At 41.3% G+C, this 25468-nt stretch overlaps 1 protein-coding gene across 1 annotated transcript in view; it reads left to right on the top strand.

Moving 5' to 3' along the window:
• Positions 1-2883: 2883 nt before the first annotated feature.
• LOC133529522 (attractin-like protein 1) overlaps positions 2884-25468 on the top strand; it is a 44231-nt gene continuing 21646 nt past the window's right edge. Inside the window, exons 1-11 of the mRNA XM_061867254.1 lie at positions 2884-3856; positions 9355-9567; positions 10625-10791; positions 11813-11893; positions 13799-13910; positions 14669-14806; positions 16275-16418; positions 18338-18480; positions 20428-20540; positions 21856-22005; positions 24698-24806. Coding sequence (XP_061723238.1) covers positions 3624-3856; positions 9355-9567; positions 10625-10791; positions 11813-11893; positions 13799-13910; positions 14669-14806; positions 16275-16418; positions 18338-18480; positions 20428-20540; positions 21856-22005; positions 24698-24806 — 1603 coding nt within the window. The 5' untranslated portion in view covers positions 2884-3623. The remainder of the gene's footprint in view (positions 3857-9354; positions 9568-10624; positions 10792-11812; positions 11894-13798; positions 13911-14668; positions 14807-16274; positions 16419-18337; positions 18481-20427; positions 20541-21855; positions 22006-24697; positions 24807-25468) is intronic.

Raw genomic sequence — 25468 nt, 5'->3', positions numbered from 1 at the left:
TATAAATAGAAAACACCCATGACTCAGGAACATATATCTGTGTTCATTCATTACACAAATAAATGCCCTTACCGGGATTGGAACCCGGGACTAACGGCTTCATAGGCAGGGTCACTACCCAATAGGCCAGACCGGTACGCATTTATTGGAGTAAAAGAGTAAGATCTCCACGCTTTTCGAGAATTTCGGTTTTTGCGGTTATAGACCTGGTTAGTCGTGGTTTCTAGAAAAACCCTGACAGTCCTGACACTCACCCCCCACTAAGTCCCCCACAATCCTGACAAAGGACCATAAATCCTGACAGGTCAGAGCAATCCTAGAAGCGATCCTCTAGCAATAAGTTTGGAGTTGTGCAGAGGAATATCGTCTACGTTAATATATTTCATACATTTAGATCCCCTGCTTTATCGTGGCGATAAATCGTGTCTATCGTGATAAATATAAAAGTGGCCAATAAAATAACCTAATTACCTACGCATGTTGGTACAGGAGAAAGAGAGGACGAATGGGACCTTAGGATCAATTCTCTCCAGTCGTACTTACTATCCGGGTTCTATATGTATACATCCGTGGACAATGTTTTTTATTCGTCCCCAAAAAAGAAAACTATAACATAAGGACGATTAGTAGGTCAAAGCCATACTTACCTTCGTAGAATATTGAGCTTGCGCCAATTCTTGGGAGTTGGTAAGTGATCGTATCCCAGGCCATTAAGATTAGGGTGCAGCCGGATAGGGGTTCGGGTGAAGAAGATGACTACCCTGACTATAATACGGTTGACCAGAAATACGAATAACAATATTGAGGCATTTCTTTCGTAACTTCATCGATTCGAAACCTTTATACAACTTTCGCTCGATAAAAACACAAGAACACAGATTTAAAACGCACCATTAACAATTCGCAATTATTTTTGCACAAAAGCTATTAACATGAATTGCAGCTAGATTAGTGTGACTCATAAAAAGCTGCAGGCTCCCTACTGGTTTTACTATTATCACCATCAAAACCCTTTTTTTCATCTACCATTCAGTTTTTAATAGTAGTTAAGTAACTTCGTAAAGAAAGTGTTGGCTGGAGCGCAAAATCATTAACGTAAAAAGTACTGCAAAAAAAACATCTTGCGTCACAAGAGTTAATATTTCTTAAAACATTGTCTTTTTGCTGGCCGAGTAAAATAATGACTTGTTGGGGGAAATATTAGAACGCGGAGTTGGCAAGCAATAGTAGGTTCATGTTTATTAGATCGGATCTGATTTAATATACAAAATTTCTATCTGCTCTATTGAGTACCTACTCTGCTTTTTAAAATAAAATAAAACTTTGTTTGTACAGGTACCGTCAAGTGGGTAGCTGGGGACAGGTGGGATAACATTAGAAAAAACCGGCCAAGTGCGAGTCGAACTCGCGCACGAAGAGTTCCGTACCATTATGTATAAAAACGACAAAAAATCACGTTTGTTGTATGCCCCCATTATTTATTTTATTCTGTTTTTTTTTGTATTTGTTACTATAGCGGCAACAGAAATATATCATTTGTGAAAATTTCAACTGTCTAACTATCACGGTTCATGTGATAAAGCCTGGTGACAGACGGACGGACACCGGAGTCTTAGTAATAAGGTCTCATTTTACCCTTTGGGTACGGAACCCTAATAATGTGGTTGAGAGCAGTACACTACCTACTTTTACCTACCGCCTACGTTTTTTTTACAAACCTTGAATCGGTATTTAGCAGAATGCAGAATAAGGGTAAATTTTGTCAACTAGCTGGATTAGAACATAATCATAAACATTGTCCCCCAATCTGCCTTCTTTTACCCCACTTGACTGTAAGAAATATATGCAACAAAAACTTCATGCCAAGTTTTATGTAACTACTTAATTTAAGCAGTCCTTTTAGGCAGGGCAGGGCTTAGGGCAGAATTGTATCCCAATAAATTATTTTGGATTATACGAGTAAGAACATGTTAAACTACTTTTAGGGGACCTGTAATGACCATATTTTTGTAAATATTGAATTTAAAATACCTTTTGGCACACGTCACGTGACCAAACTCGAAACGTCATTGAAGATTCTGATGCCGTCACAACTCTCGGATTGACACTGTTGACAGTTAGGCGATAAACAACAAATGACAAATGTCAGTTGACAGCTCGTATCTTCTACGTGTGTATGTAGTTATGTGTCAAACCGTAAACTGTGACGTCACACAATTTTCAAAGAACGTTTTGGGCGCGAAAGCATCCGTCAAAATATATTTTGTTAATTTAACATATTTAAAGCCGTTTTTAGTATAAAAGTTGAATTTTAGGGCAACTTTTAGTTAATATAGAACGTAATACAAGCGTTTCAAAAAATTGGAAACAGCCCTATTGGCAGCGATGTGGCAGCTCAGACAGTGCAAGTGTTATTTAAATGTCATATTCCTCACACCCTAGAACCTAAATGGTCGCGTACTGTGCGGTTTAAGAGGAATTTCCTCCCGCGAACGCTTCGGCTGTGGAATGAGCTTCCTGCCGAGGTTTTCCCGAGGGGCTACAGTATGGGGTTCTTCAAAAAAGGAGTGTACAGGTTTTTAAAGGGTCGGCAACGCGCATGTAATGCCTCTAGTGTTGCAGGCGTCCATAGGCTACGGTGACTGCTTACCATCAGGCGGGCCGTATGCTTGTTTGCCACCGTCGTGGTATAAAAAAAAATATTACTATGAAATTATGACGTTTACTTGACACTTGTCCAGTCAGCTTGGTGTGACTGGAGCAGTACCTAGTACATATTATTTACTTATAATAATGATTAAAAAAATATTGAGACAGGGTGACATCTAAAGCATTGAGGTAATAGTACATTTAAATCAATGATCTAAAGTATCCTTTATGAGAACATAATTTTGAACTGTTCCTACGTGAGGCGCCATCTTGTGAGAGCAGGCTGCACTTGTCAATTAGTACTTGAAGCAATAATATTTTAAGACACTGACTTGGAAGTGAAACTTTCATAAAGTCATTAATTTTATCTATAGTACGCATTTATTATTGGATTAACAATGATTTGGTTTTTTCTTCATGTTTTAGTTTTTATTAATTAAGATTTTTTAGTTGTGTTTTGGTTAGGAAAACACAACCATAAACTGGCAGCACCGAAATGTCAACTGTAGTATTGCCATTACAAAATAACTGTTTTGTAGCTGGGTAAAAATTAAGATGCTTTCTTTGTAGTTATTAAATTGAATCTGCAGTGTATTGCTACGAAATCATAAAAAGGACACGGTTTTAGTACTTAGGTGTAAAAAAATGTTTCTGTTGTAATTACAATATTGTATTTACTATCAAAATGTAAAGACAATATTAAGGCAGAAATAAACTTAAATAACTAAGTGTTTTAGCAACGTAGCACAGTCAATTCCTTTCTTTAATTTACTTGTTTTTTTGTTATTTAACTAACGTTTCATTTTACTTTAAAGAGTTTGATTTGGGAACTGACACTCAAATGACAGGAACGTTTTGGGGTAAAGTCAATTTGCGCATGACAACCCCATACCTAGTACCGTACGAAAACTACACGACATAGGACCCGCTTTACGTCCGCGCTAACAAAACTCGTTGAAAATGCTTACATCAAAATGGTAGAGTCGCAACAAATGTTCTTATTCCTGTTTAAATCTAAATACAGACGAAAATTCTCATGGTTCTCGCCGTTCCTGTGTTCAGTACTCATAGTGTTATTGTTTTGCAATGATGCTCTCGCTAGGTGTAGTAACCATAACTGCATAAATGGAGACTGTAAAAACGAAACCTGTGTGTGTAGAGAGGGCTGGCAAGGTCCAGAATGCCAGTACTGCGGAGGGAAAATCAAGTAAGTGGCACAAGTGTTTTGGCAAGTACGTGAAATGCAACGGGACTGTAGTTCGATGACCCATTTTGGACAACCAGTGGTCACTCAAAACATGTAGATTTACAATAGAAAGCGTCTGGGGGATTATCCAATTATGTTCTTTGGCTTCTCGTCTTCCTTTGAGCTTGTGAAGGCCGCGAATCAGTCGACGCAATAATCCTTTAGTGACGTATTTATTCTTCGATGTTTTCCTCACAAACCGTGCAAACTTGAATGTCCTGTTGGTTTTAGATGTCGATCCTGATTTCAGTCACTGATTAGCGGTAAACAGTCTATTGAAAAGTCAAAATGATGTCATGACTAATCCAATTGAATGTACTTGGAGTCAAGTAGGATATAAAAGTGCATATTTGTAGCATCCTGATCTACAAGTATAAGTTAGTCTAGAAATGTCTAGACTGTACACCTGACTGAGTAGTACATAGCAACGAAAATAATCTTATTGTGATATATAATTTACCTAATAACTAGTAAATAGAGGATAACCAACTTACACCAATTTTAATAGAGTGAAATGTTTAATTATTTAAACAATACTTTTCTTTTCATTGCACACCTCATGCAGTTTAACCCTTTAATGGGCATAAGAGTATCAGTACCCCTAGTGTAAATATTTTCGACAGCGAAACGTGACGTACGCGTGTGCGTTAAGTGTCATTTTGTATGAGATTTTTTACTTTCCAAAACGTTCCGCTTGGCGCGCTGTTCAAAAACCCATACAAAATGAGACTTAACGCAAACGCGTACGTCACGTTTCGCTATCGACTAAATTTACACTAGGGGTACAGAAGTGACAGAAAATTTAACCCTGTCACTTTGAAAGGAAGTTTAAAATCATCATTATAGGACTATAACAATAATTTTACACTCTTCAATGTATAAATTCAACCCTTTAACAGTGTAGAGTTAAAAATGAAGCATTTTTCTGTATAATTTTTTTTAAAGTAATAATTTATGAAGATTCCTTAGGTATTGCTCAAAATGTATCTAAATATCATTGAAGTGTGCAATCAAAACATAAATATTTTCATGTTCACATTAGGTTTTTCATACATACTAAACTAGCGGCTCTGTGGGCTGTAGACCTCACAAACCTCTATGGCTCTGTCATTTTTAGCGTTCTGTACCCAAAGAGTCAAACGGGACCCTATTACTGAGACTCCGCTGTCTGTCCGTCCATCCGTCTGTCTGTCTGTCTGTCACCAAGCTGTATCTCATGAACCATGATATTAGCCATTTGAAATTTCTAGAGATTATGTATTTTTGTTGCTGATATAACAACAAATACTAAAAAAAGAATAAAATAAATATTTCTTTCTAATCTCGAGGTTCTCATCCAATCACCGAAGTTAAGCAACGTCGGGCGGGGTCAGTACTTGGATGGGTGACCGTTTTTATACATAATGGTACGGAACCCTTCCTGTGTGAGTCCGACTCGTACTTGACCGGTTTTTAAATATTTTGAATGAAACTGAATCAACAAATACAATGAAAACTCTATATAGCGACTTTGATGTTTTTATGTTATAGAGACTTCATTATACAGGATGTTTATTTAGTCACTTGCAATAATTTACGGGCTGAATATATAGGTCATACTGAGCAACTTTCTTTTTGTTTTTTTTTTTTTTAGTAAATCAACTATAGGCAAAGAGTATCAATGGTATAGGGTGAATTGTTTATATCAAGTGATGTTATATGGAGTTTCCTGTGCCAGAGACAGAAACGAATGGAGAGGGGCTGGAGGAGGCCTATGCAGACTGGCAAGCGGGCACCCAATACATTTAACAACACATCAGTGAAGAAACAAATAAACAGCATTTGGGTGTCATGACAAAAAGGCTATAATATAATAATATAAATATAATGCTATATGGAGTTTACACTGTATTTCTATATCAGAACGAATTTCATCTTCCTATAGTGTTAATTGAGTGCCTTGCGATCTTCCGTCCGAGACCTTAACTCACCCTCAGACAATGAAATCATATAGAGTCCCTGACTGTCACTTCATCGTAACACACTATGACTATGCTGCAAGTTTGCACACATGTTCTTGTCTTTGTCAAAGTTTTCATTTTTATTTTATTTATGTAGCTCTTTGTTCTGCACACGTCTGTTGTTTTTTGATAGTAAGTTAGTTTTGAATTGTTATATGAAGTCTTAGTTATTTATTTATTTAAACTTTATTGGTATAGAGTGGTTCCACTGTAAGTATTAGTTCATCTTCGCATCCTGTTAATTGAGAGCCTTGCGATCTTGACTCATCTGTAGGGTGCCACATGAGAATTATTTGGCCACTTTTCTGTGTCAAAGTTTTACCATAGCATTTTAATGTTATTACTGTAACAGGTGTTCATCCCATTGTCTTATGCAAATGAGCATTTAATTACAATAGTTTCAAAAGAGCTTAAATCTCATACATTGCTTAGTACATATGCCATTTTATTATTGCAACTTCCCATCTTATCAACTATCATGCCATGTCTTACTTACAGTTACTGTTGACAATGGAATTTGAATCTTATCTTGTGGATATATGGTTGGGAGTAGGTCATTAATATTTATCTTTAGTATGTCGATCAGCTAAAATATGCAAGTTTAACACAGATAAACCAAATTATTAGTAGATAATTAAATATTATGTTTACTTCCTGGAGTATAGGAGATTTAAAAAAATATTGCAAAACTGTGTAGGTAAACTAACTAATACGCTTTTTTTATATCCTGAGCGGACAGTGCTGTTATTTCTACTTACATTGTACTCCTTAGTTAATATGTCTGTAAATGCCTTCTTGTCCTTTTGGACCCGGGTACGTCCTTAAACTACGTCCACAAGAGAGGAATGGGCATTGTGAATGTCATCTCGCTCTGTGTGGTAGAGCACAGCACAGCGGATGTCATTCCAGATCTAGAGCAGAGCCCAACTGGGGAAGTACCTCCACCTTACAGAAAATCGCAGCCAAAAACACTAGACCCTACTCATAATGTTGTGTTCCTGCCGGTGAGTAAGGTTGCCAGAGCTCAACGAGGGGCGGGAGGGGGTTAGGGTCAGCAACGCGCGTGTAACTCCTCTGGAGTTGCAGGCGTACATAGGCTACGGATACTGCTTACCATCAGGCGGGCTGTATGCTTGTTTGCCACCGACGTAGTATAAAAAAAATCATTGAAAAGCGTAATCAAAGTACAATTAAATAAATATCATATAAGATTAAACAAATTGAAGGTATTCAGCAACAATGTACAAAATAAACAAACAATTCGTTTTATAAATAAAATGCCCTTACCAGGATTCAAACCCTTAGTTTTGTACCCTGGATAACGAATAATCTCCAAACCCTCCCAATATTCAAAATATCCTTTGGATTCAACATGTTTCATCATGTCTGACAACGGGAAAGCGTGACCTTTTTTTTTTATATGGCTTTTTATTAATTTGCCAGTGTCATGTCGATTTATGTTAACAATAAACAAAAAGGGTTATTTAAGAGAGCACACGAAAAGGAACTACAGTGTTGCAACAAGACAAGCAAAATAAAAAATATTTGCCGAATATTCGGCACTTCAACCGAATAATTCGGCTGAATACGATCATTGGAAAACTTGCCAAATACCAAATAATTACCGAAAATTCGGACCATTCTTAACTTGTAACAAAATAAATTTTAATGGCAATGGAATCCCTACAGACCTTGAGCTGAGTGCCCTTAAGTGCCTGATTAAATTGATGGCCACAATTAGTGTAATTAATTTGTAACGGTTTCTAGGGAGTCTGCGTTTAAAAAGCTTCAACAATGTCCATCTGTGACTATTACTTTTTTTTGCCTAAGACCAAGCACTTGACTTATTAATATGGTTTGGTTGCCAGTGTAATTTGTTTTGTGTAACCTTTTTAGGGCACACTTAGATATCATCAAAGGGTGGTCGATGGATGCAATATTTTTTTGGATTTTGGATTTGACGACCGGTCTGGCCTAGTGGGTGGTGATCCTGCCTATGAAGCCAATGGCCCCGGGTTCAAATCCTGGTAAGGGCATTTATTTGTGTGATGAGCACGGATATTTGTTCCTCAGTTATGGGTGTTTTCTATGTATTTAAGTATTTATAAATATTTATATATTATATATATCGTTGTCTAAGTACCCTCAACACAAGCCTTATTGAGCTTACTGTGGGACTTAGTCAATTTGTGTAAGAATGTCCTATTATATTTATTATTTATTTAATATGGTGACAAAGGCATAAGATGGATAAGACTTTTAATAAATTTCGAGTAATATGTATAAAAATATATGCAGTTATTGTTATTATTCCCCTCTATGGGCATAATTACGTCACGAATTTCTAGATTTTTACCCCCCCCCCCCCCCTGTCACACTTGATCACATTTTTGGGAATTTTGTTTTCAACGAAATCGAATTAAGTACTATGCATATTTTATCAAAGTATTTTTTATAAAAGAAATATTAGTAATTTTATAACCCAAAACAGATTAGGAAAGAAAAATAAACGAATAAAAACGATTATCGTTCCAAAAACTTATTATTTAACTGTACAGTTAATAAAAAAAAAACAGGAACTAATGAAGATACAGTGACTTCACAAAGTTTGTCCCTCCTGTCATAACGTATCACATTTTTTTGACCCAACCCCCCCAAATTAGCATTTAATTCCTAACCAGAATAACTTTATCACCAAGGAGCTTTGAACACACGACTTTTCATGTTTTGTGTCAATTTAAGGGACCCATGTTGCTATTTCACAAATTAGACAATTGACAACTGAAACACACAATTTCCTGAATATTTCTTGGCCGTTGTTTAAAAAGACAGTAAAGTAAATACCTCAATGTTTACTTATTGGACCAGCAATCTACGGTGCCATTCACCGTACATTACTGTTTCAACTACCTGCACCGTGAATTGTTAAGTGCTAATTGTCAGCATGGTGAAACAAAGGCTGTATCAGTTGTTGGTGAAGGTTTTAGGCTGTCCCGCCATCCATTAGTTTCCCATGTCTGTCTTGTGGCACCACAGCTTAGCCCACTTCTAAACCACGAGCCTGGAACAGACTTCCATAACAACCCCCGTGGACGCCAGCTGTTGGTGGGTTGAGGAATTACATGTTCATGTGACCAGTTGACGGTCTTTCCACCGCGATACAACCGGCTGACGGTTTTTTTATTTAAAATAGCAAATTATCAATCGGGAGGCGATGACTGTAAAATATTTTTCTTTGACATGTTCTTGTCATTAACTGTCATTTTTTCCACCGTGGCACAACCGGCTGACTATATTTTTAATTCATGCTAGCATCTAAACTATCATCTGACGAAGTATCAGCCGGGAGGCGATGATTCACGATATATGCTCCTGGCCCGCGGTCTATTCATTGGATAGGTTACATACAGATGTGCCCAACCCTGTCCCAATTAATTACTTTTTAAATTTCTTTTCCAGTCTCACAGACACCTTCGGCTTCATAACCGACGGCCCCGGAAATTATAGCGTGAGCACACAATGCACGTGGCTAGTGGCGCCACCTCGCCTGGGCCCGTCGCCGCCGGCGGTTCGTATCCGACTGGAGTCCTTCGCCACGGAGTGCGGGTGGGATCATCTCTATGTGTATGACGGAGACAGCGTTCGCGCTGTAAGACTGCTGGCCATTTTTAGGTGAGTCCGATAGATGGCGCTGTAAGTTTTGATGGTTGTCAGCTAGGTGGCGCTGATCTTTGCTGAATCACGCTATCAACGATCATATTAAAACGTGGCTAGTGGCGCCCCCTCGCCTGGGTCCGTCGCCGCTGGAGTAGTGTTGGTAGGAACTCGAGTCTTTTGAGTATAAATTTACAGAATTCGACACGTTTTTACGAAACTCGGCGCTTAAAAAACTTCAAAGTATATTAAGTCCCGAGGCGAGTCAATTCATCACTCCTGAGACCCAGAAGCAATTGTTTTGTTTTTGAATTTAGAATCCTTAGTTACACAGTAAAAGTTCAAAATAGGTTTTGGAATAAGTACAAAAAATTGTACTCAGGGTCATAGGAGGCTATGAGAACTCAAAAGGACTCGAGTCTCCGAATAAAGACTCCGTCAACAATTTCATAGGTTTAACTTAAATAAAAGTAAAGAAATTATACGTTATTGTACAATTTATGTGCCTAATCCACAAATATTATTTAAACACAAAAGCATTCCGAAATTTTACAAACAAAAAAATTGAGAGCTCTCTGAAAAGAACTCAAGTCCCTACAAAAGACTCGAGTCTCTAACAAGTTGAAAAGAACCCGAGTTTAGACTTAATATGTGAGTCTAAAAACTGAGTCGAGTTTCAAAGCAGAGGACTCAAAGGACTAGAGTCTTAACCAACTCTGGACTGGAGTCCTTCGGCTGCGGGTGGGACCATCTCTACTGTGAGGCTGCTCGCCACTTTTAGGTGAATTCGGCGTTCTCCGATAGATGGCACTGTTTGTATGATTTTCTGCTAGGTAGCGCTGGTTTTTTGCTGTATCACGTTATAGATGACCACATTAAGCGATTAGCGTCTTTAATGCAACAAGCAAGAAGCAATCCCAACAGCATTCTGAAAGTATTATCTCATAGATACGATTGCCGGTGGCTTCATCTTGGCGACATGTATGTTGTTTGTTTTAGGATAATTACTTTAATTAGTCAATAAGTGAATGCTAACACTAGTTATTAGATACTTAGGCATTTTTTTTTATTCCAGTGGCGTCATGGAGCCTGGTGAATCCGGTTGGACGCGGCAAGTGATTGCGCGATCTGGCAGCGCTTTACTGCACTTCTTCTCTGACGATGCCTTCGCGATGGAGGGATTCAACGTCACCTACGCGGCGTACTCCTGTCCGTCGGATGACCATAGGACAAATTGTAGCAGTATGTACCCTCTTAACTTACTTCTTACCTGGTTGCTTAAGCCAACGGTCCGCTTTTGGCCACATCATTCCAAGAATTTTCACAGCCACAAAGTGACTGCCATCGGACCTTCTTATCAAGAGAAAACAGACTGTTAGAGGGTCGCCATGTGAGGTAAGATCTAAAATGATGGTTGGATTGCAAATTAGCAGTTAAAGAAACAGTTGGACTTAGTAGATTGGGTAGTAAATAAATCAGCCAATCGAACTGTTATTTTAGTATCTCAACAAAAAACACAGTTATTTCGGTTATTCCGAATTCTTCCCGATATTTTCCTCTAGAGTATAATTCCTACTCAAAGTGCCAAAGTTCATTGGTACGTGGGATTCGAACCCACGACCGGCTTAGAATTCAGATGGACGCATCCAGTGGTAGCGCGCTCTGGCAGCGCCTTACTGCACTTCTTCGACGACGTTAGGACCAATACTATATTTTGAAACCATTGCTCTTGAAGAAAAAGTGAGCAAATCGTTTGTGGCTTGCTCTGGATACTATAGGACCAGTATGTATCTTCCCATTTTACCGATGTCTCGGTTTCATGAGCCCTAGGACCACAAAAAATCTATAATCCCAGTCCATAATGCCAAAAAAGCGAATAATATCTGACATAATACAGAGAAGATTGATCCAGGGTCGCCATGTGAAGTGAATCTAAAAAGACGGTTAAATTGGCCAATCTGACTAGTTTTGTACTAAATTGACAGTTGGATTGGTCAGATTGTATAATAGATCGGCTGTTCCAACTGTAATTTTAGTGTGTGGGTTATATAATCACAGGCCTTATTTTAGGCCAGTTCCGTTTCTTCACTGTTTTCCTTCATCGAAGAGTAACTTCACATTTCAAATACAGTATGAAAATTTAAAATGCCAAAAAATATCGAAATGCCAAAAATTGGCCTGTTATATGGCATTTTTCCCATTATGCGTGTTACGCGCAGTTGACTATTTTTAATATTTGAATCACTTAAATTTTTTTTTGTAGACCATGGCGAATGCGACGAAGGCACATGTCGGTGCAATCCGGGATGGATTGGAGTAGCATGCGATCAACCGATTTGTCCAGGTAAGTTTTCCTAACGATTTCACGATGTAATTTTCAAATTAAAGGAGTAATGGAAAAATTCACCGCTTCGGTCAACATTACGTACTTGCGACCTTTTGAAACCCTGGTTCTATCGCTGTTCCAAACTCCAGTATTCATAAAGGTCGCAAATTGGAATCTTGCACGGACAAGTAAGTTTATTTTTATTTTAAAGTATCAAAAATTTATTCAGAAAATAGGCCACAAAGGCACTTTTACAGGTCAAATATTTACTAACAATAAAAATTACAAAATATAATTACAAATATGGAATCAATGAAATATTAGATACTTTATTAGAGATTTATATAGTTTCTAAATGTCGAATTACACAAAATAACTGATAAAAAATACAAACAACAAATACTAAAATTCTTTAGAGATGTAAGTCTCTAAGTGTCAGATATCCTAGAGCTATCTCTAGGATAATTTAATGATCGTTTTTTTTATTATATTTTATCTCTTATTTTATATTTCATCTTTAGGTCTTAGGGTCACCAAGACTTGAATTCTTATATAAATAATTAAAAGACAAGAAATTAAATCAGACAGACAAAAACCGAAAGAAGTGTCTCACGTTAATGCCACTCAAAAGTAAAATCACATACTTATAACATGTAGCTTTTTCTTAAACAGACCGGTCTCCAGAAACAGCACCTATTCACGAGTATGACGCGTATCTCAGCCATCGCTTCCCTCAACCTTCGTTCGGAAAGACTTATCTGCTTGATTATAGTTTAGTTTCGCTATGTTGTTGAAATGAATGGCTCTTATATGATACATACAATTTGCTTTACCGACAGTAAAGTAAAAAGTAAAGTAAAAAAGAGCTTTATTCCATTCCTTACATTACTATTACAGATGTCGAATACTAGATTATTAAGTCATTTTAGTAATTTGAATGAAAACATGCATTATATATATTTAAGTAAAATTATTTTAGTCATGTAATACTTATTTGTTTAATTTTATATTTAGTAAATTTTAATGTAAGGACCGCCTGTAGCGGTGAAAGCCTCCATGTTTTTCCATCTCGTGCGGTCAGCAGCTAGTCTGCACCACGTTTTCCCTGCAACCTTTGCAAGATCGTCGCTCCAGCGTTTCTTAGGTGGTCCCCGTTTACGTTTGCAACCCATGGGATGCCAGTTTGTAACCTTTTTTGACCATCTATCGTCTATGTTTCTTTGAAGGTGCCCTGCCCATCGCCATTTTAGTTATAGAATTTGTTCAATAACGTCTCTAGCTTTCGTTTGTTGTCTTATTTTCGAATGTCTCACTTTATCTTTTAACTTTAGCCCCGTGTAGCTTCTTTCTATGCTTCTTTGGCATGTTCTGATTTTACATGTACCGACAGTACGTAAATGTAATTACAAGTAGGGTAATGGCTGACGGCCTTAAATGGTTACTGATTAGCATATTAGTGTCATCAATATTAGTTTCATTGGGGGTAATGTATAGCACCGAAGATTAAGAAGAATTCGAAATAGAAGTGTATTGTCAAAGAAAACTGTAGCGTCGTAAATTTACTGCCGTCTTTCGACACATAATTAAAACTTTTACAACGCCATTTGACTTTGATCCTTATAGGGAGCGTGAACTGTAGGAGGCAGCACAGGAGCCGTCAGATTTTTGGCGCGAGGCGTAAATGTGATGTTTATTGTTCCTATGTAGCCCACAAGATGGCGGAACCTACTATGCACAAGAAAACACGTGGCGTGTAAATGTACATGTATATGGTTTCGATTCAGGCCACAAGATGGCAGATCCTCCAACGTGCACGGTCTCTATTCTGAACCGAGATCTAATGTCAAAAGTAACCGTGATGGTTCTGAACCTGCGTCCATACTTAATTTGCTAAATAAGCTGACATTTCGTCCATGTTCACAGATAACTGTAACGAAGCGTACGGTGGCGGGACTTGCACCCCTAAAGGATGCGTTTGCACCCCCCAACGTTCCGGGGAGGACTGCAGTCGAGACGTATCCACTGCTGGCTGGAGGTAAAATAAGATTTATAATCTAATTCAACCCCTCGTCACTCGGGGGCCATATTGATCGGCAGAAGTTACCTCAAGTCTTACGGAGGCTTCATACAAAATATATGATTTAACTTTCATATTGAGTCCTCTGGGTGTTAGAGTTCAGAAATTGTCTATCGACCCGATTCGAACTTTATGATACGTCAAACATGTGCTAAAGATACGATATGGATTTGGATGTTTCTTCAAACAAAAACGTTACTTTTGACACTGACATCCAATCCATATCGTAACTTTAGGAAATTTTTGACGTATATTAAAGTTTGAATCGGCCGTCTGGCTGAGACTCGAGGAGCATGAAGGTATTCGCATTGTGCAGGACTTTGTTTTGGTTGTACAGTACATAACCGGGTTATTCCCACTAGTAGCCACCAAGTTGGTATCAATGGTAACTATTGGGATAATTTTTCCCACCGTTTCCCAGTGGTAACTACTGGGAAAAAAATCCTGGTATAAATATCAGGTCGTCTGCTCCTGGCCCCATCTTACACTTCGAGAGATACCATTTTTTTTAACGTTGTAATTTGCCTACTCAATGTTACCACAAGACAAAGAAATATGTCCTCAAATATATTAAAATTATTCTTAGAACAACTTGAGCCAGAAAATCAAAGTATTAACTGAAACATTCGTGTCCCTTCTGCCCCCACAATCCCATCTCACCCTATTTTACGGTACTGATTTTTTGAAAACTTATGTATTAATTATAAATTTCACAGGTGGCTTTGGAAAGAACCAGGAGAAGGGGTGGACGAAGAAGCCGCGCCGGCCGTGGCGGGGCACGTGCTGGTGCAGAGGGGGGGAGAAATATTGAGGGTGGGGGGTGAGAGTTTTGGACAGGCTGACTTTCTTTATAGGTAAGTCTAAGTTCTACGAGTAATATTATATGAGACAGTCTAAAAACCCAGGGAGGAGGTGGATGACATAGGACCGGCGGTTGCGGGACTTGTGTTGGTGAGAGAGCGTGGGGGGGAATGTTGAGTTTTGGGGAGAGGGTTTTTTCCTTTAAAGGTAAGTTCTACGAATAATATTGAGACTATTTAAAAAGCCAGGGAGGGGCTCGATTGAATAGCGCTGGCGGTTGCGGGGCATGTGGGGGGGGTGAATTAAAAAGTGCCGGTGATTGCGGGCATGTGTTGGGGACGGGGGTGGGGAAATTGAGAGTGGGGGGAGAGAGTTTTGGACAGGCTGACTTCCTAACACTCAAGCTTGAGGAAGCCCTGATGGGTTCGAAACATCGCCAATAGCGACGAAAAAAGTCATGTGAGTGTAACTGTGATATTTAAATATTTTAGATTGATTTCCTTTGTAGATGAGTCCCTGAGTGTCTAATATCAGGGCTAGACAGAAAAACAAATAACGATGTATCCTAAAACTGACATAATAGTATATATTACGATACAAGTGCGAAAAATAGGAAATTCGAAACGAGTGGCGATAAATTAAAACACGAAGGGAGTGTTTTAAATCGACACGAGTTGCGAATTACCTATTTGCACATGTATCGTACAACGTTTTACAGTACATATGGCCCTTTAAATGTTGGACACAGTAACGTAATATGCTATAGTAGTACATTACGATACAAGTGCGAAAAATAGGAAATTCGAAACGAGTGGCGATAAATTAAAACACGACCGAAGGGAGTGTTTTAAATCGACACGAGTTGCGAATTACCTATTCGCACATGTATCGTACAACGTTTTACAGTACATATGGCCCTTTAAATGTTCGACACAGTAACATAATATGCTACTTCTCGCACTAGTGCTATAAAGTAGCCCCATATGTACTGTAATCTATCTTTAGGTATTTAAAAAAAGGTAAACAAACAATTTGTATATTTTCGGGTAGTTTTAATATTTATTGGTTAACCAACCAAATACAAAACCGCCTGGATCTGTCACTGAACGGCCTGACTTTAAACCTACATTATTTGATCATGTAATGTTTTCATCTACCCTCAGCTGCCTTAAGGAGCCATTTGAGGGTAGATTTTGTTTACCTTTTTTTAAATACCTAAAGATACAGACTATAGGGAGCGTGCATGAACTGTAGGAGGCAGCACAGGAGCCGTCAGATTTTTGGCGCGAGGCGTAAATGTGATGTTTTTTGTTCCGATGTAGCCCACAAGATGGCAGAACCTACTATGCACAAGAAAACACGTGACGTGTAAATGTGCATGTTTATGGTTCCGATTCAGGCCACAAGATGGCAGACCCTCCAACGCGCACGGTCCCTGTAATTTTCGCACAAGTGCGGTAAAGTAGCACCATATGTACTGTAAAAATAGTTGTTTACTAATTCCAATGTGTTTGTCGTTAGGTATAAAGTCGCAGAGAACAAATGGGAGCCGGTGGTGACGCTGGGCGCCGCGCCGGCGCCGCGCCTCGCGCACTCGGCCGCGCTGAGCGGCGCCGAGCTCGTCGTGTACGGCGGCGTCGTCGCGGCCGGCGACGCGGAGAGGGGGTGAGTTGTGTAGAGGGGCCCACTGAATTTTTTTTTTAATACTACGTCGGTGGCAAGGCAAACAAGCATACGGCCCGCCTGATGGTAAGCGGTTTCCGTAGCCTATGTACGCCTGCAACTCCAGGGGAGTTACATGCGCGTTGCCGACCCTGAACCCCCCTCCCCCTCGAGCTCTGGCAACCTTACTCACCGGCAGGAACACAACACTGTGAGTAGGGTCTAGTGTTATTTGGCTGCGGTTTTCTGTAAGGTGGAGGTACTTCCCCAGTTGGGCTCTGCTCTAGATCTGGAATAACATCCGCGATTACCGCCGCCCATGGACACCTGCAACACCAGAGGGATTGTACGTGCGTTGCCGGCTATTAAGATGAGAGTACGCTCTTTTTTTGAAGGTTTTGAAGGTCGTATCGGTCCCGAAATACTGCAGGCGACAGTTCATTCCACAGTTTAGCTGTGCGAGGCAGAAAGTTCCTGGAGAAACGCACAGTTGAGGACTGCCAACCATCTAAGCGGTGAGGATGGAAATGTTGTCGCATAGAGTTATTCGCAAAAGCTAAAGGGGCCCACTGATTACTAGTTCGCCGGATAATATCGGCCTTTCAGTTCTTCGCAAAAACTAAAGGAGCCCACTGATTACCAGTTCGCCGGATAATATTGGCCTTTCAGTTCTTCGCAAAAGCTAAAGGAGCCCACTGATTACCAGTTCGCCGGATAATATTGGCCTTTCAGTTCTTCGCAAAAACTAAAGGAGCCCACTGATTACCAGTTCGCCGGATAATATCGGCCTTTCAATTCTTCGCAAACGCTAAAGGAGCCCACTGATTACCAGTTCGCCGGATAATATTGCCCTTTCAGTTCTTCGCAAAAGCTAAAGGAGCCCACTGATTACCAGTTCGCCGGATAATATTGCCCTTTCAGTTCTTCGCAAAAGCTAAAGGAGCCCACTGATTACCAGTTCGCCGGATAATATCGGCCTTTCAATTCTTCGCAAAAGCTAAAGGGGCCCACTGATTACCAGTTCGCCGGATAATATCGGCCTTTCAATTCTTCGCAAAAGCTAAAGGGGCCCACTGATTACCAGTTCGCCGGATAATATCGGCCTTTCAATTCTTCGCAAAAGCTAAAGGGGCCCACTGATTACCAGTTCGTCGGATAATATCGGCCTTTCAATTCTTCGCAAAAGCTCGCAATCGCAAATAACTGACAGGCTAATGTCGTCCGGCGAACTGGTATTCAGTGGGCACCTTAAGAAAGGATACAATTCTGTCATCTAAGGATTCTAAGGGATGACAAAATATCTTAAGGACAAACGTTAACCTTGAAATTTATTTATTTAATCTTTATTGCACAAAAATGAAGGTACATATGGCGGACTTAATGCCTTAAGGCATTCTCTACTAGTCAACCAATGGGTTAAACCAGAAAGATTACATACCTTTTACCTGGTATTAGCAGAAAGGCCTTTAAACGCTACCACAATCTCTCGCCCGAAACAGTGAATTTGTCCACTATTCATTTATTTCTAAGCAGTTTTTAATTTTTCCGAATGCACTTTTCCAATATAGTTATTTTTAGGGTTCCGTACCCAAAGGGTAAAATGGGACCGTATACTAAGACTCCGCTGTCCGTCCGTCTGTCTATCTGTCACCAGGCTGTGTCTCATGAACCGTGACTAGGCAGTTGAAATTTTCACAGATGATTAGTTTCTGTTATCGCTATTACAACAAATACTAAAAAGTATGGAACCCTCGGTGGGCGAGTCCGACTCGCACTTGTCATGATTTTTTTTTCTAAAGCTGTGACTAAGGGATACTGTAAAACTACATCAAGATATCCTGTAGACTAAATCTGTAACCCTTCTGAATATTAATAGAACTTAGGTCTAAATAATGACCCTATTGTTTCCAATTTTGTTACAGCGGTGAACTTGCTGGCCGAGAAGGTCGAGCAGGGGAAGTCACCAATGAAGTTTGGCGACTAAACTTAGCTGCGCCAATACTTCAATGGGTGAATGCTACTCCTACTATATGTGGGAACAGGCCTGCGCCCATGAAACATTGTGGTAAGTTTAGAGTTAGACAAAAAAATTAGATTAAAAAAGTGGTCGCCCTTTTGAACTTCTTCATCAATAGTCAGATTGTATCGCGATAATTGACGACGCATTGTCCGGAAAGTATCCGAAGGCTACACTTATGTAGGAATTGGGAAAACGGGCGCCATTTACGAAAAAAATGCTCTTTTTAAAATTATAGTTTGGCCAAGGACTGTCTCATTTCAAACATAGATAGAGAGAATTAGACTGTCTTTGTCTAAAAAAGGGATAAATATAGTTTTACTCTTCTTATTTACTGACAAATTGGGTTTGCTAGAATATATGTAACTTATAATACGAATGGAAGTGTCTTAATAAAGGAAGTTACAAAAAGACGGCTGTCAGGAATGAAATATGGCGACTAAACTTAGCAGCGCAAATGCGACAGTGGCTGAAGGCCACTCACACTATGTGTGGAAACATGCCTGCACCCATGAAACATTGTGGTAAGTTCTAAATCCTCAATTTATTAAACAAAACAAGTGGACGCCCTTTTGAAATTCTTCATCTATGGTCAAATCGCATTGCGAAATTTGACGTCAGCTTGTCGATAAGGTTGATTTTAAATTGGAAGCGAAAATAGCGGTTTATTGACGCGATGTATAGCGGTTGACGACCAGTTTGGCCTAGTGGGTAGTGGGTGGGTTTGGCCGAAGCCGATGGTCCCGGGTTCAAATCCTGGTAAGGGCATTTATTCGTGTGATGAGCATGGATATTTGTTCCTGAGTCGTGGGTGTTTTCTATGTATTTAAGTATTTATAAATATTTATATATTATATATATCGTTGTCTAAGTACCCTCAACACAAGCCTTATTAAGCTTACTGTGGGACTTAGTCAATTTGTGTAAGAATGTCCTATAACATTTATTTATTTATTTATTCACAACTGACAAAGTGTCGAAAATGGCACAACCGGTATGGCATGCATCTCATAATAATAAACAATAATTGGCCCCAACACGTAAAATGCTTGTCGTCGAAGAGTTCCATTCTGGTCTTCATGAGTAGTTCCAGTTAAAAACGTTTTTTCCAGTTCTAAATGTTTTCCATTCTCTATGATTTTTAGCATGTTATTGACACAATGAAAAACTAGGAACCTATAAAAGGTTTTGCTTTTCAAAATTTGCTATTTTTTTATATATAGCGAAACCTATAAACCTAGAATATATTATGCTGAAGCGATCGACATCAAAATCAAAGTGATTGATCAGATTTAGTTAGTGGAAAACGTTTTCTCCCGAAATGGAATTTCATAGAAAAGGTACCATTATTTCGCTAGGATCGCAAAGTTATTCTACCCTCTTAAACAATAGCACCGTTTAAATGAAAATGCTTGGTCATTAGGTGAAAATAAAAACATCGCTGTAAGTATGCTCATAAGAAATGTTCCCTAAATTCCTCATGGAATCTACCATCAGAACGCAACATTTTGCTTAGAAACTTAACTTGCTGGTAAAACTTCACGAAAAATATATTTCGCTAAACATGAAATACGTGTCGTTGAGGTGTTCCGTTCTGGTCTTCATCAGCATTTCCACATGAAAACTTTTTCTATGTAAATGCATTATCTGTTGATGAAATTACGAAATTCCCTATTTGTATGCTTATAAGATTTGAAGAGTTTCCTCGATTCCTAATGGACTGGGGTCCATTAGGAATCGAGGAAACTCTTCAAATCTTGGCTGATGATGGGTCATCACCATCAGAACTGAATTTCAACAAAAATAGCCCCAATCTCTATGTATATATTTTCAATAAAAAATAGTATTTTATACAATCGCGTGTTTAGTGCTGAGTTGCCTAAGTAAGGTACGAAATTGAAAAGCTTGATTATATCACTATTCAGAGTCGAAACAAAGGGACTTTTGAACTTGTAATTTCTAGTTGCATTGCGATTATTTTTCACATTGTTGCAGGCGGCCTAGCCGTGTCGGGTCACACGGCGGTGGTGGTCCGATACAATGACAAGCCGGTGATGCTCGTTTTCTTCGGGCACTCGCCGCACTATGGCTATCTTCACTTGGTACAGGTAAGTGTGACCACACTGGTGCGTTGCGTCGCAGGCGTCATCGCAGCGTCGACGCTGCGTCGTTTTACGTATATTTTTTGAGACATGCAACGACGCCACGCAACGCAACGCAAAACATGGCCCTAAGAGTAAGCTTTTGAATTAAATTTTAAAAAATATCCATGGAAAAATAAACCATTGACAATAGCTTATTTTAGTTTTATTTTTTCGAAGAAGCCATTGAAATGCTACTTCAATATTTTGAAATAAAGGAAATCTTTATAACATCGGTATATTTTAGGAACTAATTATTCAATGTAGATACAGATGTCACTCAAATTGAAAAAAATAACTGTGCTTAATTCTAGTGGGATTCGAACCCACACCATTTCTTTGGATTGCCGGTCCAACGCACGTTGGCTGTTGGTTGGTTAGATTGTAATGTGGTACGTTCCATAATAATAAAAAGCGGCCAAGTGCGAGTCGGACTCGCCCATGAAGGGTTCCGTACCATTTATGACGTATTAAAAAAAATACTTACTAGATCTCGTTTAAACCAATTTTCGATGGAAGTTTGCATGGTAATGTACATCATATATTTTTTTTAGATTTATCATTCTGTTATTTTAGAAGTTACAGGGGGAGGGGGGACACATTTTACCACTTTGGAAGTGTCTCTCGCGAAAACTATTTAGTTTAGAAAAAAATGATATTAGAAACCTTAGTATCATTTTTGAAGACCTATCCATAGATACCCCACACGTATGGGTTTGATGAAAAAAAAAAATTGAGTTTCAGTTCTGAGTATGGGGAACCCCCAAATTTTTTTATTTCTATTTGTGTGAAAATCTTAATGCGGTTTACAGAATACATCTACTTACCAAGTTTCAACAGTATAGTTCTTATAGTTTCGGAAAAAAGTGGCTGTGACATACGGACGGACAGACATGACGAATCCATAAGGATTCCGTTTTTTGCCATTTGGCTACGGAACCCTAAAAAGGAAAACCAATATATATTCAAATGTATTGACCTATTAATATCCTATATTAACATTGAAGTAGGATTTATTTCGTTTTATCGCGTTATGAAACACATTAAATTCATCCCAATATATAACCAGGTAAGGTTTTGTATGGTGAATCTCACGAGGTTAAATTTATTGTAACTATGTTGAGTGGGCCAAGATTCTTTTTGGATCGCTGAGCCAAAGCAGTTAGTTAGTTAGTTATGTTGAGTGGGACGCCGGTGTGACTAATTTTCGTTTAGATTTTTCTACCAACGTTTGTCACTGAACTCAAGTATAAATTGGGCTCAAATTTGACGTTTATTTCAGGAGTACCACATAGAAGAAGGCGTGTGGGTGTCGGCCCCAACAGTGGGCTGGGCGGCGCGCGGGGGCTTCGGGCACTCGGCGGTCTTAGACCCGCTGTCCGACCGCGTGTTCGTGCACGGCGGCCTCGTGTCGCAGAGCGAGGCGGCGCAGGTATTGTTGCAGGGGTACCACATGGGAGGCGTGTGGGTGTCGGCCCAACAGTGGGCTGGGCGGCGCGCGGGGGCTTCGGGCACTCGGCGGTCTTAGACCCGCTGTCCGACCGCGTGTTCGTGCACGGCGGCCTCGTGTCGCAGAGCGAGGCGGCGCAGGTATTGTTGCAGGGGTACCACATGGGAGGCGTGTGGGTGTCGGCCCAACAGTGGGCTGGGCGGCGCGCGGGGGCTTCGGGCACTCGGCGGTCTTAGACCCGCTGTCCGACCGCGTGTTCGTGCACGGCGGCCTCGTGTCGCAGAGCGAGGCGGCGCAGGTATTGTTGCAGGGGTACCACATGGGAGGCGTGTGGGTGTCGGCCCAACAGTGGGCTGGGCGGCGCGCGGGGGCTTCGGGCACTCGGCGGTGTTAGACCCGCTGTCCGACCGCGTGTTCGTGCACGGCGGCCTCGTGTCGCAGAGCGAGGCGGCGCAGGTATTGTTGCAGGGGTACCACATGGGAGGCGTGTGGGTGTCGGCCCAACAGTGGGCTGGGCGGCGCGCGGGGACTTCGGGCACTCGGCGGTCTTAGACCCGCTGTCCGACCGCGTGTTCGTGCACGGCGGCCTCGTGTCGCAGAGCGAGGCGGCGCAGGTATTGTTGCAGGGGTACCACATGGGAGGCGTGTGGGTGTCGGCCCAACAGTGGGCTGGGCGGCGCGCGGGGGCTTCGGGCACTCGGCGGTCTTAGACCCGCTGTCCGACCGCGTGTTCGTGCACGGCGGCCTCGTGTCGCAGAGCGAGGCGGCGCAGGTATTGTTGCAGGGGTACCACATGGGAGGCGTGTGGGTGTCGGCCCAACAGTGGGCTGGGCGGCGCGCGGGGGCTTCGGGCACTCGGCGGTCTTAGACCCGCTGTCCGACCGCGTGTTCGTGCACGGCGGCCTCGTGTCGCAGAGCGAGGCGGCGCAGGTATTGTTGCAGGGGTACCACATGGGAGGCGTGTGGGTGTCGGCCCAACAGTGGGCTGGGCGGCGCGCGGGGGCTTCGGGCACTCGGCGGTCTTAGACCCGCTGTCCGACCGCGTGTTCGTGCACGGCGGCCTCGTGTCGCAGAGCGAGGCGGCGCAGGTATTGTTGCAGGGGTACCACATGGGAGGCGTGTGGGTGTCGGCCCAACAGTGGGCTGGGCGGCGCGCGGGGGCTTCGGGCACTCGGCGGTCTTAGACCCGCTGTCCGACCGCGTGTTCGTGCACGGCGGCCTCGTGTCGCAGAGCGAGGCGGCGCAGGTATTGTTGCAGGGGTACCACATGGGAGGCGTGTGGGTGTCGGCCCAACAGTGGGCTGGGCGGCGCGCGGGGGCTTCGGGCACTCGGCGGTCTTAGACCCGCTGTCCGACCGCGTGTTCGTGCACGGCGGCCTCGTGTCGCAGAGCGAGGCGGCGCAGGTATTGTTGCAGGGGTACCACATGGGAGGCGTGTGGGTGTCGGCCCAACAGTGGGCTGGGCGGCGCGCGGGGGCTTCGGGCACTCGGCGGTCTTAGACCCGCTGTCCGACCGCGTGTTCGTGCACGGCGGCCTCGTGTCGCAGAGCGAGGCGGCGCAGGTATTGTTGCAAGGGTACCACATGGGAGGCGTGTGGGTGTCGGCCCAACAGTGGGCTGGGCGGCGCGCGGGGGCTTCGGGCACTCGGCGGTCTTAGACCCGCTGTCCGACCGCGTGTTCGTGCACGGCGGCCTCGTGTCGCAGAGCGAGGCAGCGCAGGTATTACTTTCAATCGTTTCCGGGTTTTGGGTACCCGTCGTCGGTCCTCGTGTCCGTGTAATGTGGTAACGGTTTTCTAGTCGTTCTCGTGTATCTGTTCACAGTCGCCATCCGATATATCGGAGCGGCCTACGTGCTCAAAAATATCTGAACACGCACTCCGATATATCTGATTGCGACTATACATGGGTATAAAATGACATGGATGAGTGCTTTGAATTAAAAATATTTGAACTTTTACTAAGTTTTATTAAAATGATAAATGATGTTAGCTGTATGACAGCAGAGAAAAAAAAAAGAGAGATAGCCAATTTTGCCACACACGTTTTTATAATGATAAAAGCGTTGTTGCACCTAACACTAATATTTACTTAGGTGTGTTTCACACATGGATCTTAATTACACGCGGGCCGTTCACAGCTGTGAGTTCCGAGTCTCGTCCGAGGCCATAAACTTTTTTCTTTTTTTTAATTTATTTAGAACACAAACAGTCACATATACAAATGGATGGAATGGATGGAACTTTATTTATATTGTAATATTTTAAGGGTCTGTTGCACCAAACCGTTTATCACCGTTAAAGCGTTCGCTAAATTTTATGTAGGTATGTGAAGTTTCATAGTCGACAGTTGGGTGACGTTGATCAGTCCGCTAAATGTGGTTGCTGCAACTGGGCCTAAGTTTCCTAAGGGCAACTTGCAGCAATCACTAACCCGGGGTTAACCGGTTAAAGTTTAACCGTTAAACCGTTAACACAGTGTCAAATTGTACTGGTAATGGTAACTCCAGGTTTAACCGGTTAAAGTTTAACCGTTAAACCGTTAACCCAGTGTCAAATTGTAATGGTAACTCGACGTTTAACCGGTTAACCCCGGCTTGATTGGTGCAAGTGGCCCTAAGGAGACGGAAGGGTAAAAAAACATTCTAGAAACCCCATATTGTTTTTTTGTTCAGGCGCCGTCAGCTGCTCTGTATGAATATGAGTACAAGAGAAGAATATGGCGTCCGCTGCCCTCCGCGCCCACGCCTAGATATCTACATTCCGCCATTATTTTATCGCCAGGTTGGTCCAATATTTAACATAAATGCATAGTTACTTTCTTTACGTCTTAACACTCCGGTTGCGTTCCAGGAATTGTCGCAAACACAGGTTTTTAAAAATGCTACCAGAGCTTCCAAGCCAAAGGAATCTTCAAATGAATCATCAAAGTTGGACTAATTGGAATATATTTGTATATTTTGGGAAAACCTTCTAGATTGGTGCGGCCTGGAAAAGGGTTAACGCTGCATATAAATATTTCAAATTGGTTAGAGCATGATTTCATTCTACTACTTTCAAATTGGTTAGAGCATGATTTTATCTTTATGCAACCCTTGTTTTAATAATCGGTTACTTGTTCAATTAATAACAAAAGTATCTGCGCGAGCAAAGTGTTTGAAATGTCCCCTCACGATTTTATTCAAAACTCGGAACCGGTAAAAAAAATAGCGGTAAATACCGGTTTATTTTGGTTTTACTCCGCACTTTCATTAGATCGTGAATGTTTTAAGAACTTTATTGTAACCTAAATAAACCGGTTTATTCGACGAGCGAAGAAACGGCCGTCCGGCCTGGTGGTGAGCCGCGCAAACAGACCAATATATGAAGAAACCGATTTTATTGTTCTAAACCCGTTAATCTGACAAGAATTTTATGGAAATGTTCTCCTAAAAACTGGTTTAAAA

Source organism: Cydia pomonella, chromosome 21 (genome assembly GCF_033807575.1).
Source record: "Cydia pomonella isolate Wapato2018A chromosome 21, ilCydPomo1, whole genome shotgun sequence".
NCBI classification, from domain to species: Eukaryota; Metazoa; Arthropoda; class Insecta; order Lepidoptera; family Tortricidae; genus Cydia; species Cydia pomonella.
The sequence above is the reverse complement of the archived record's forward strand: the minus strand, read 5'-3'. Positions and strand labels throughout refer to the sequence as shown.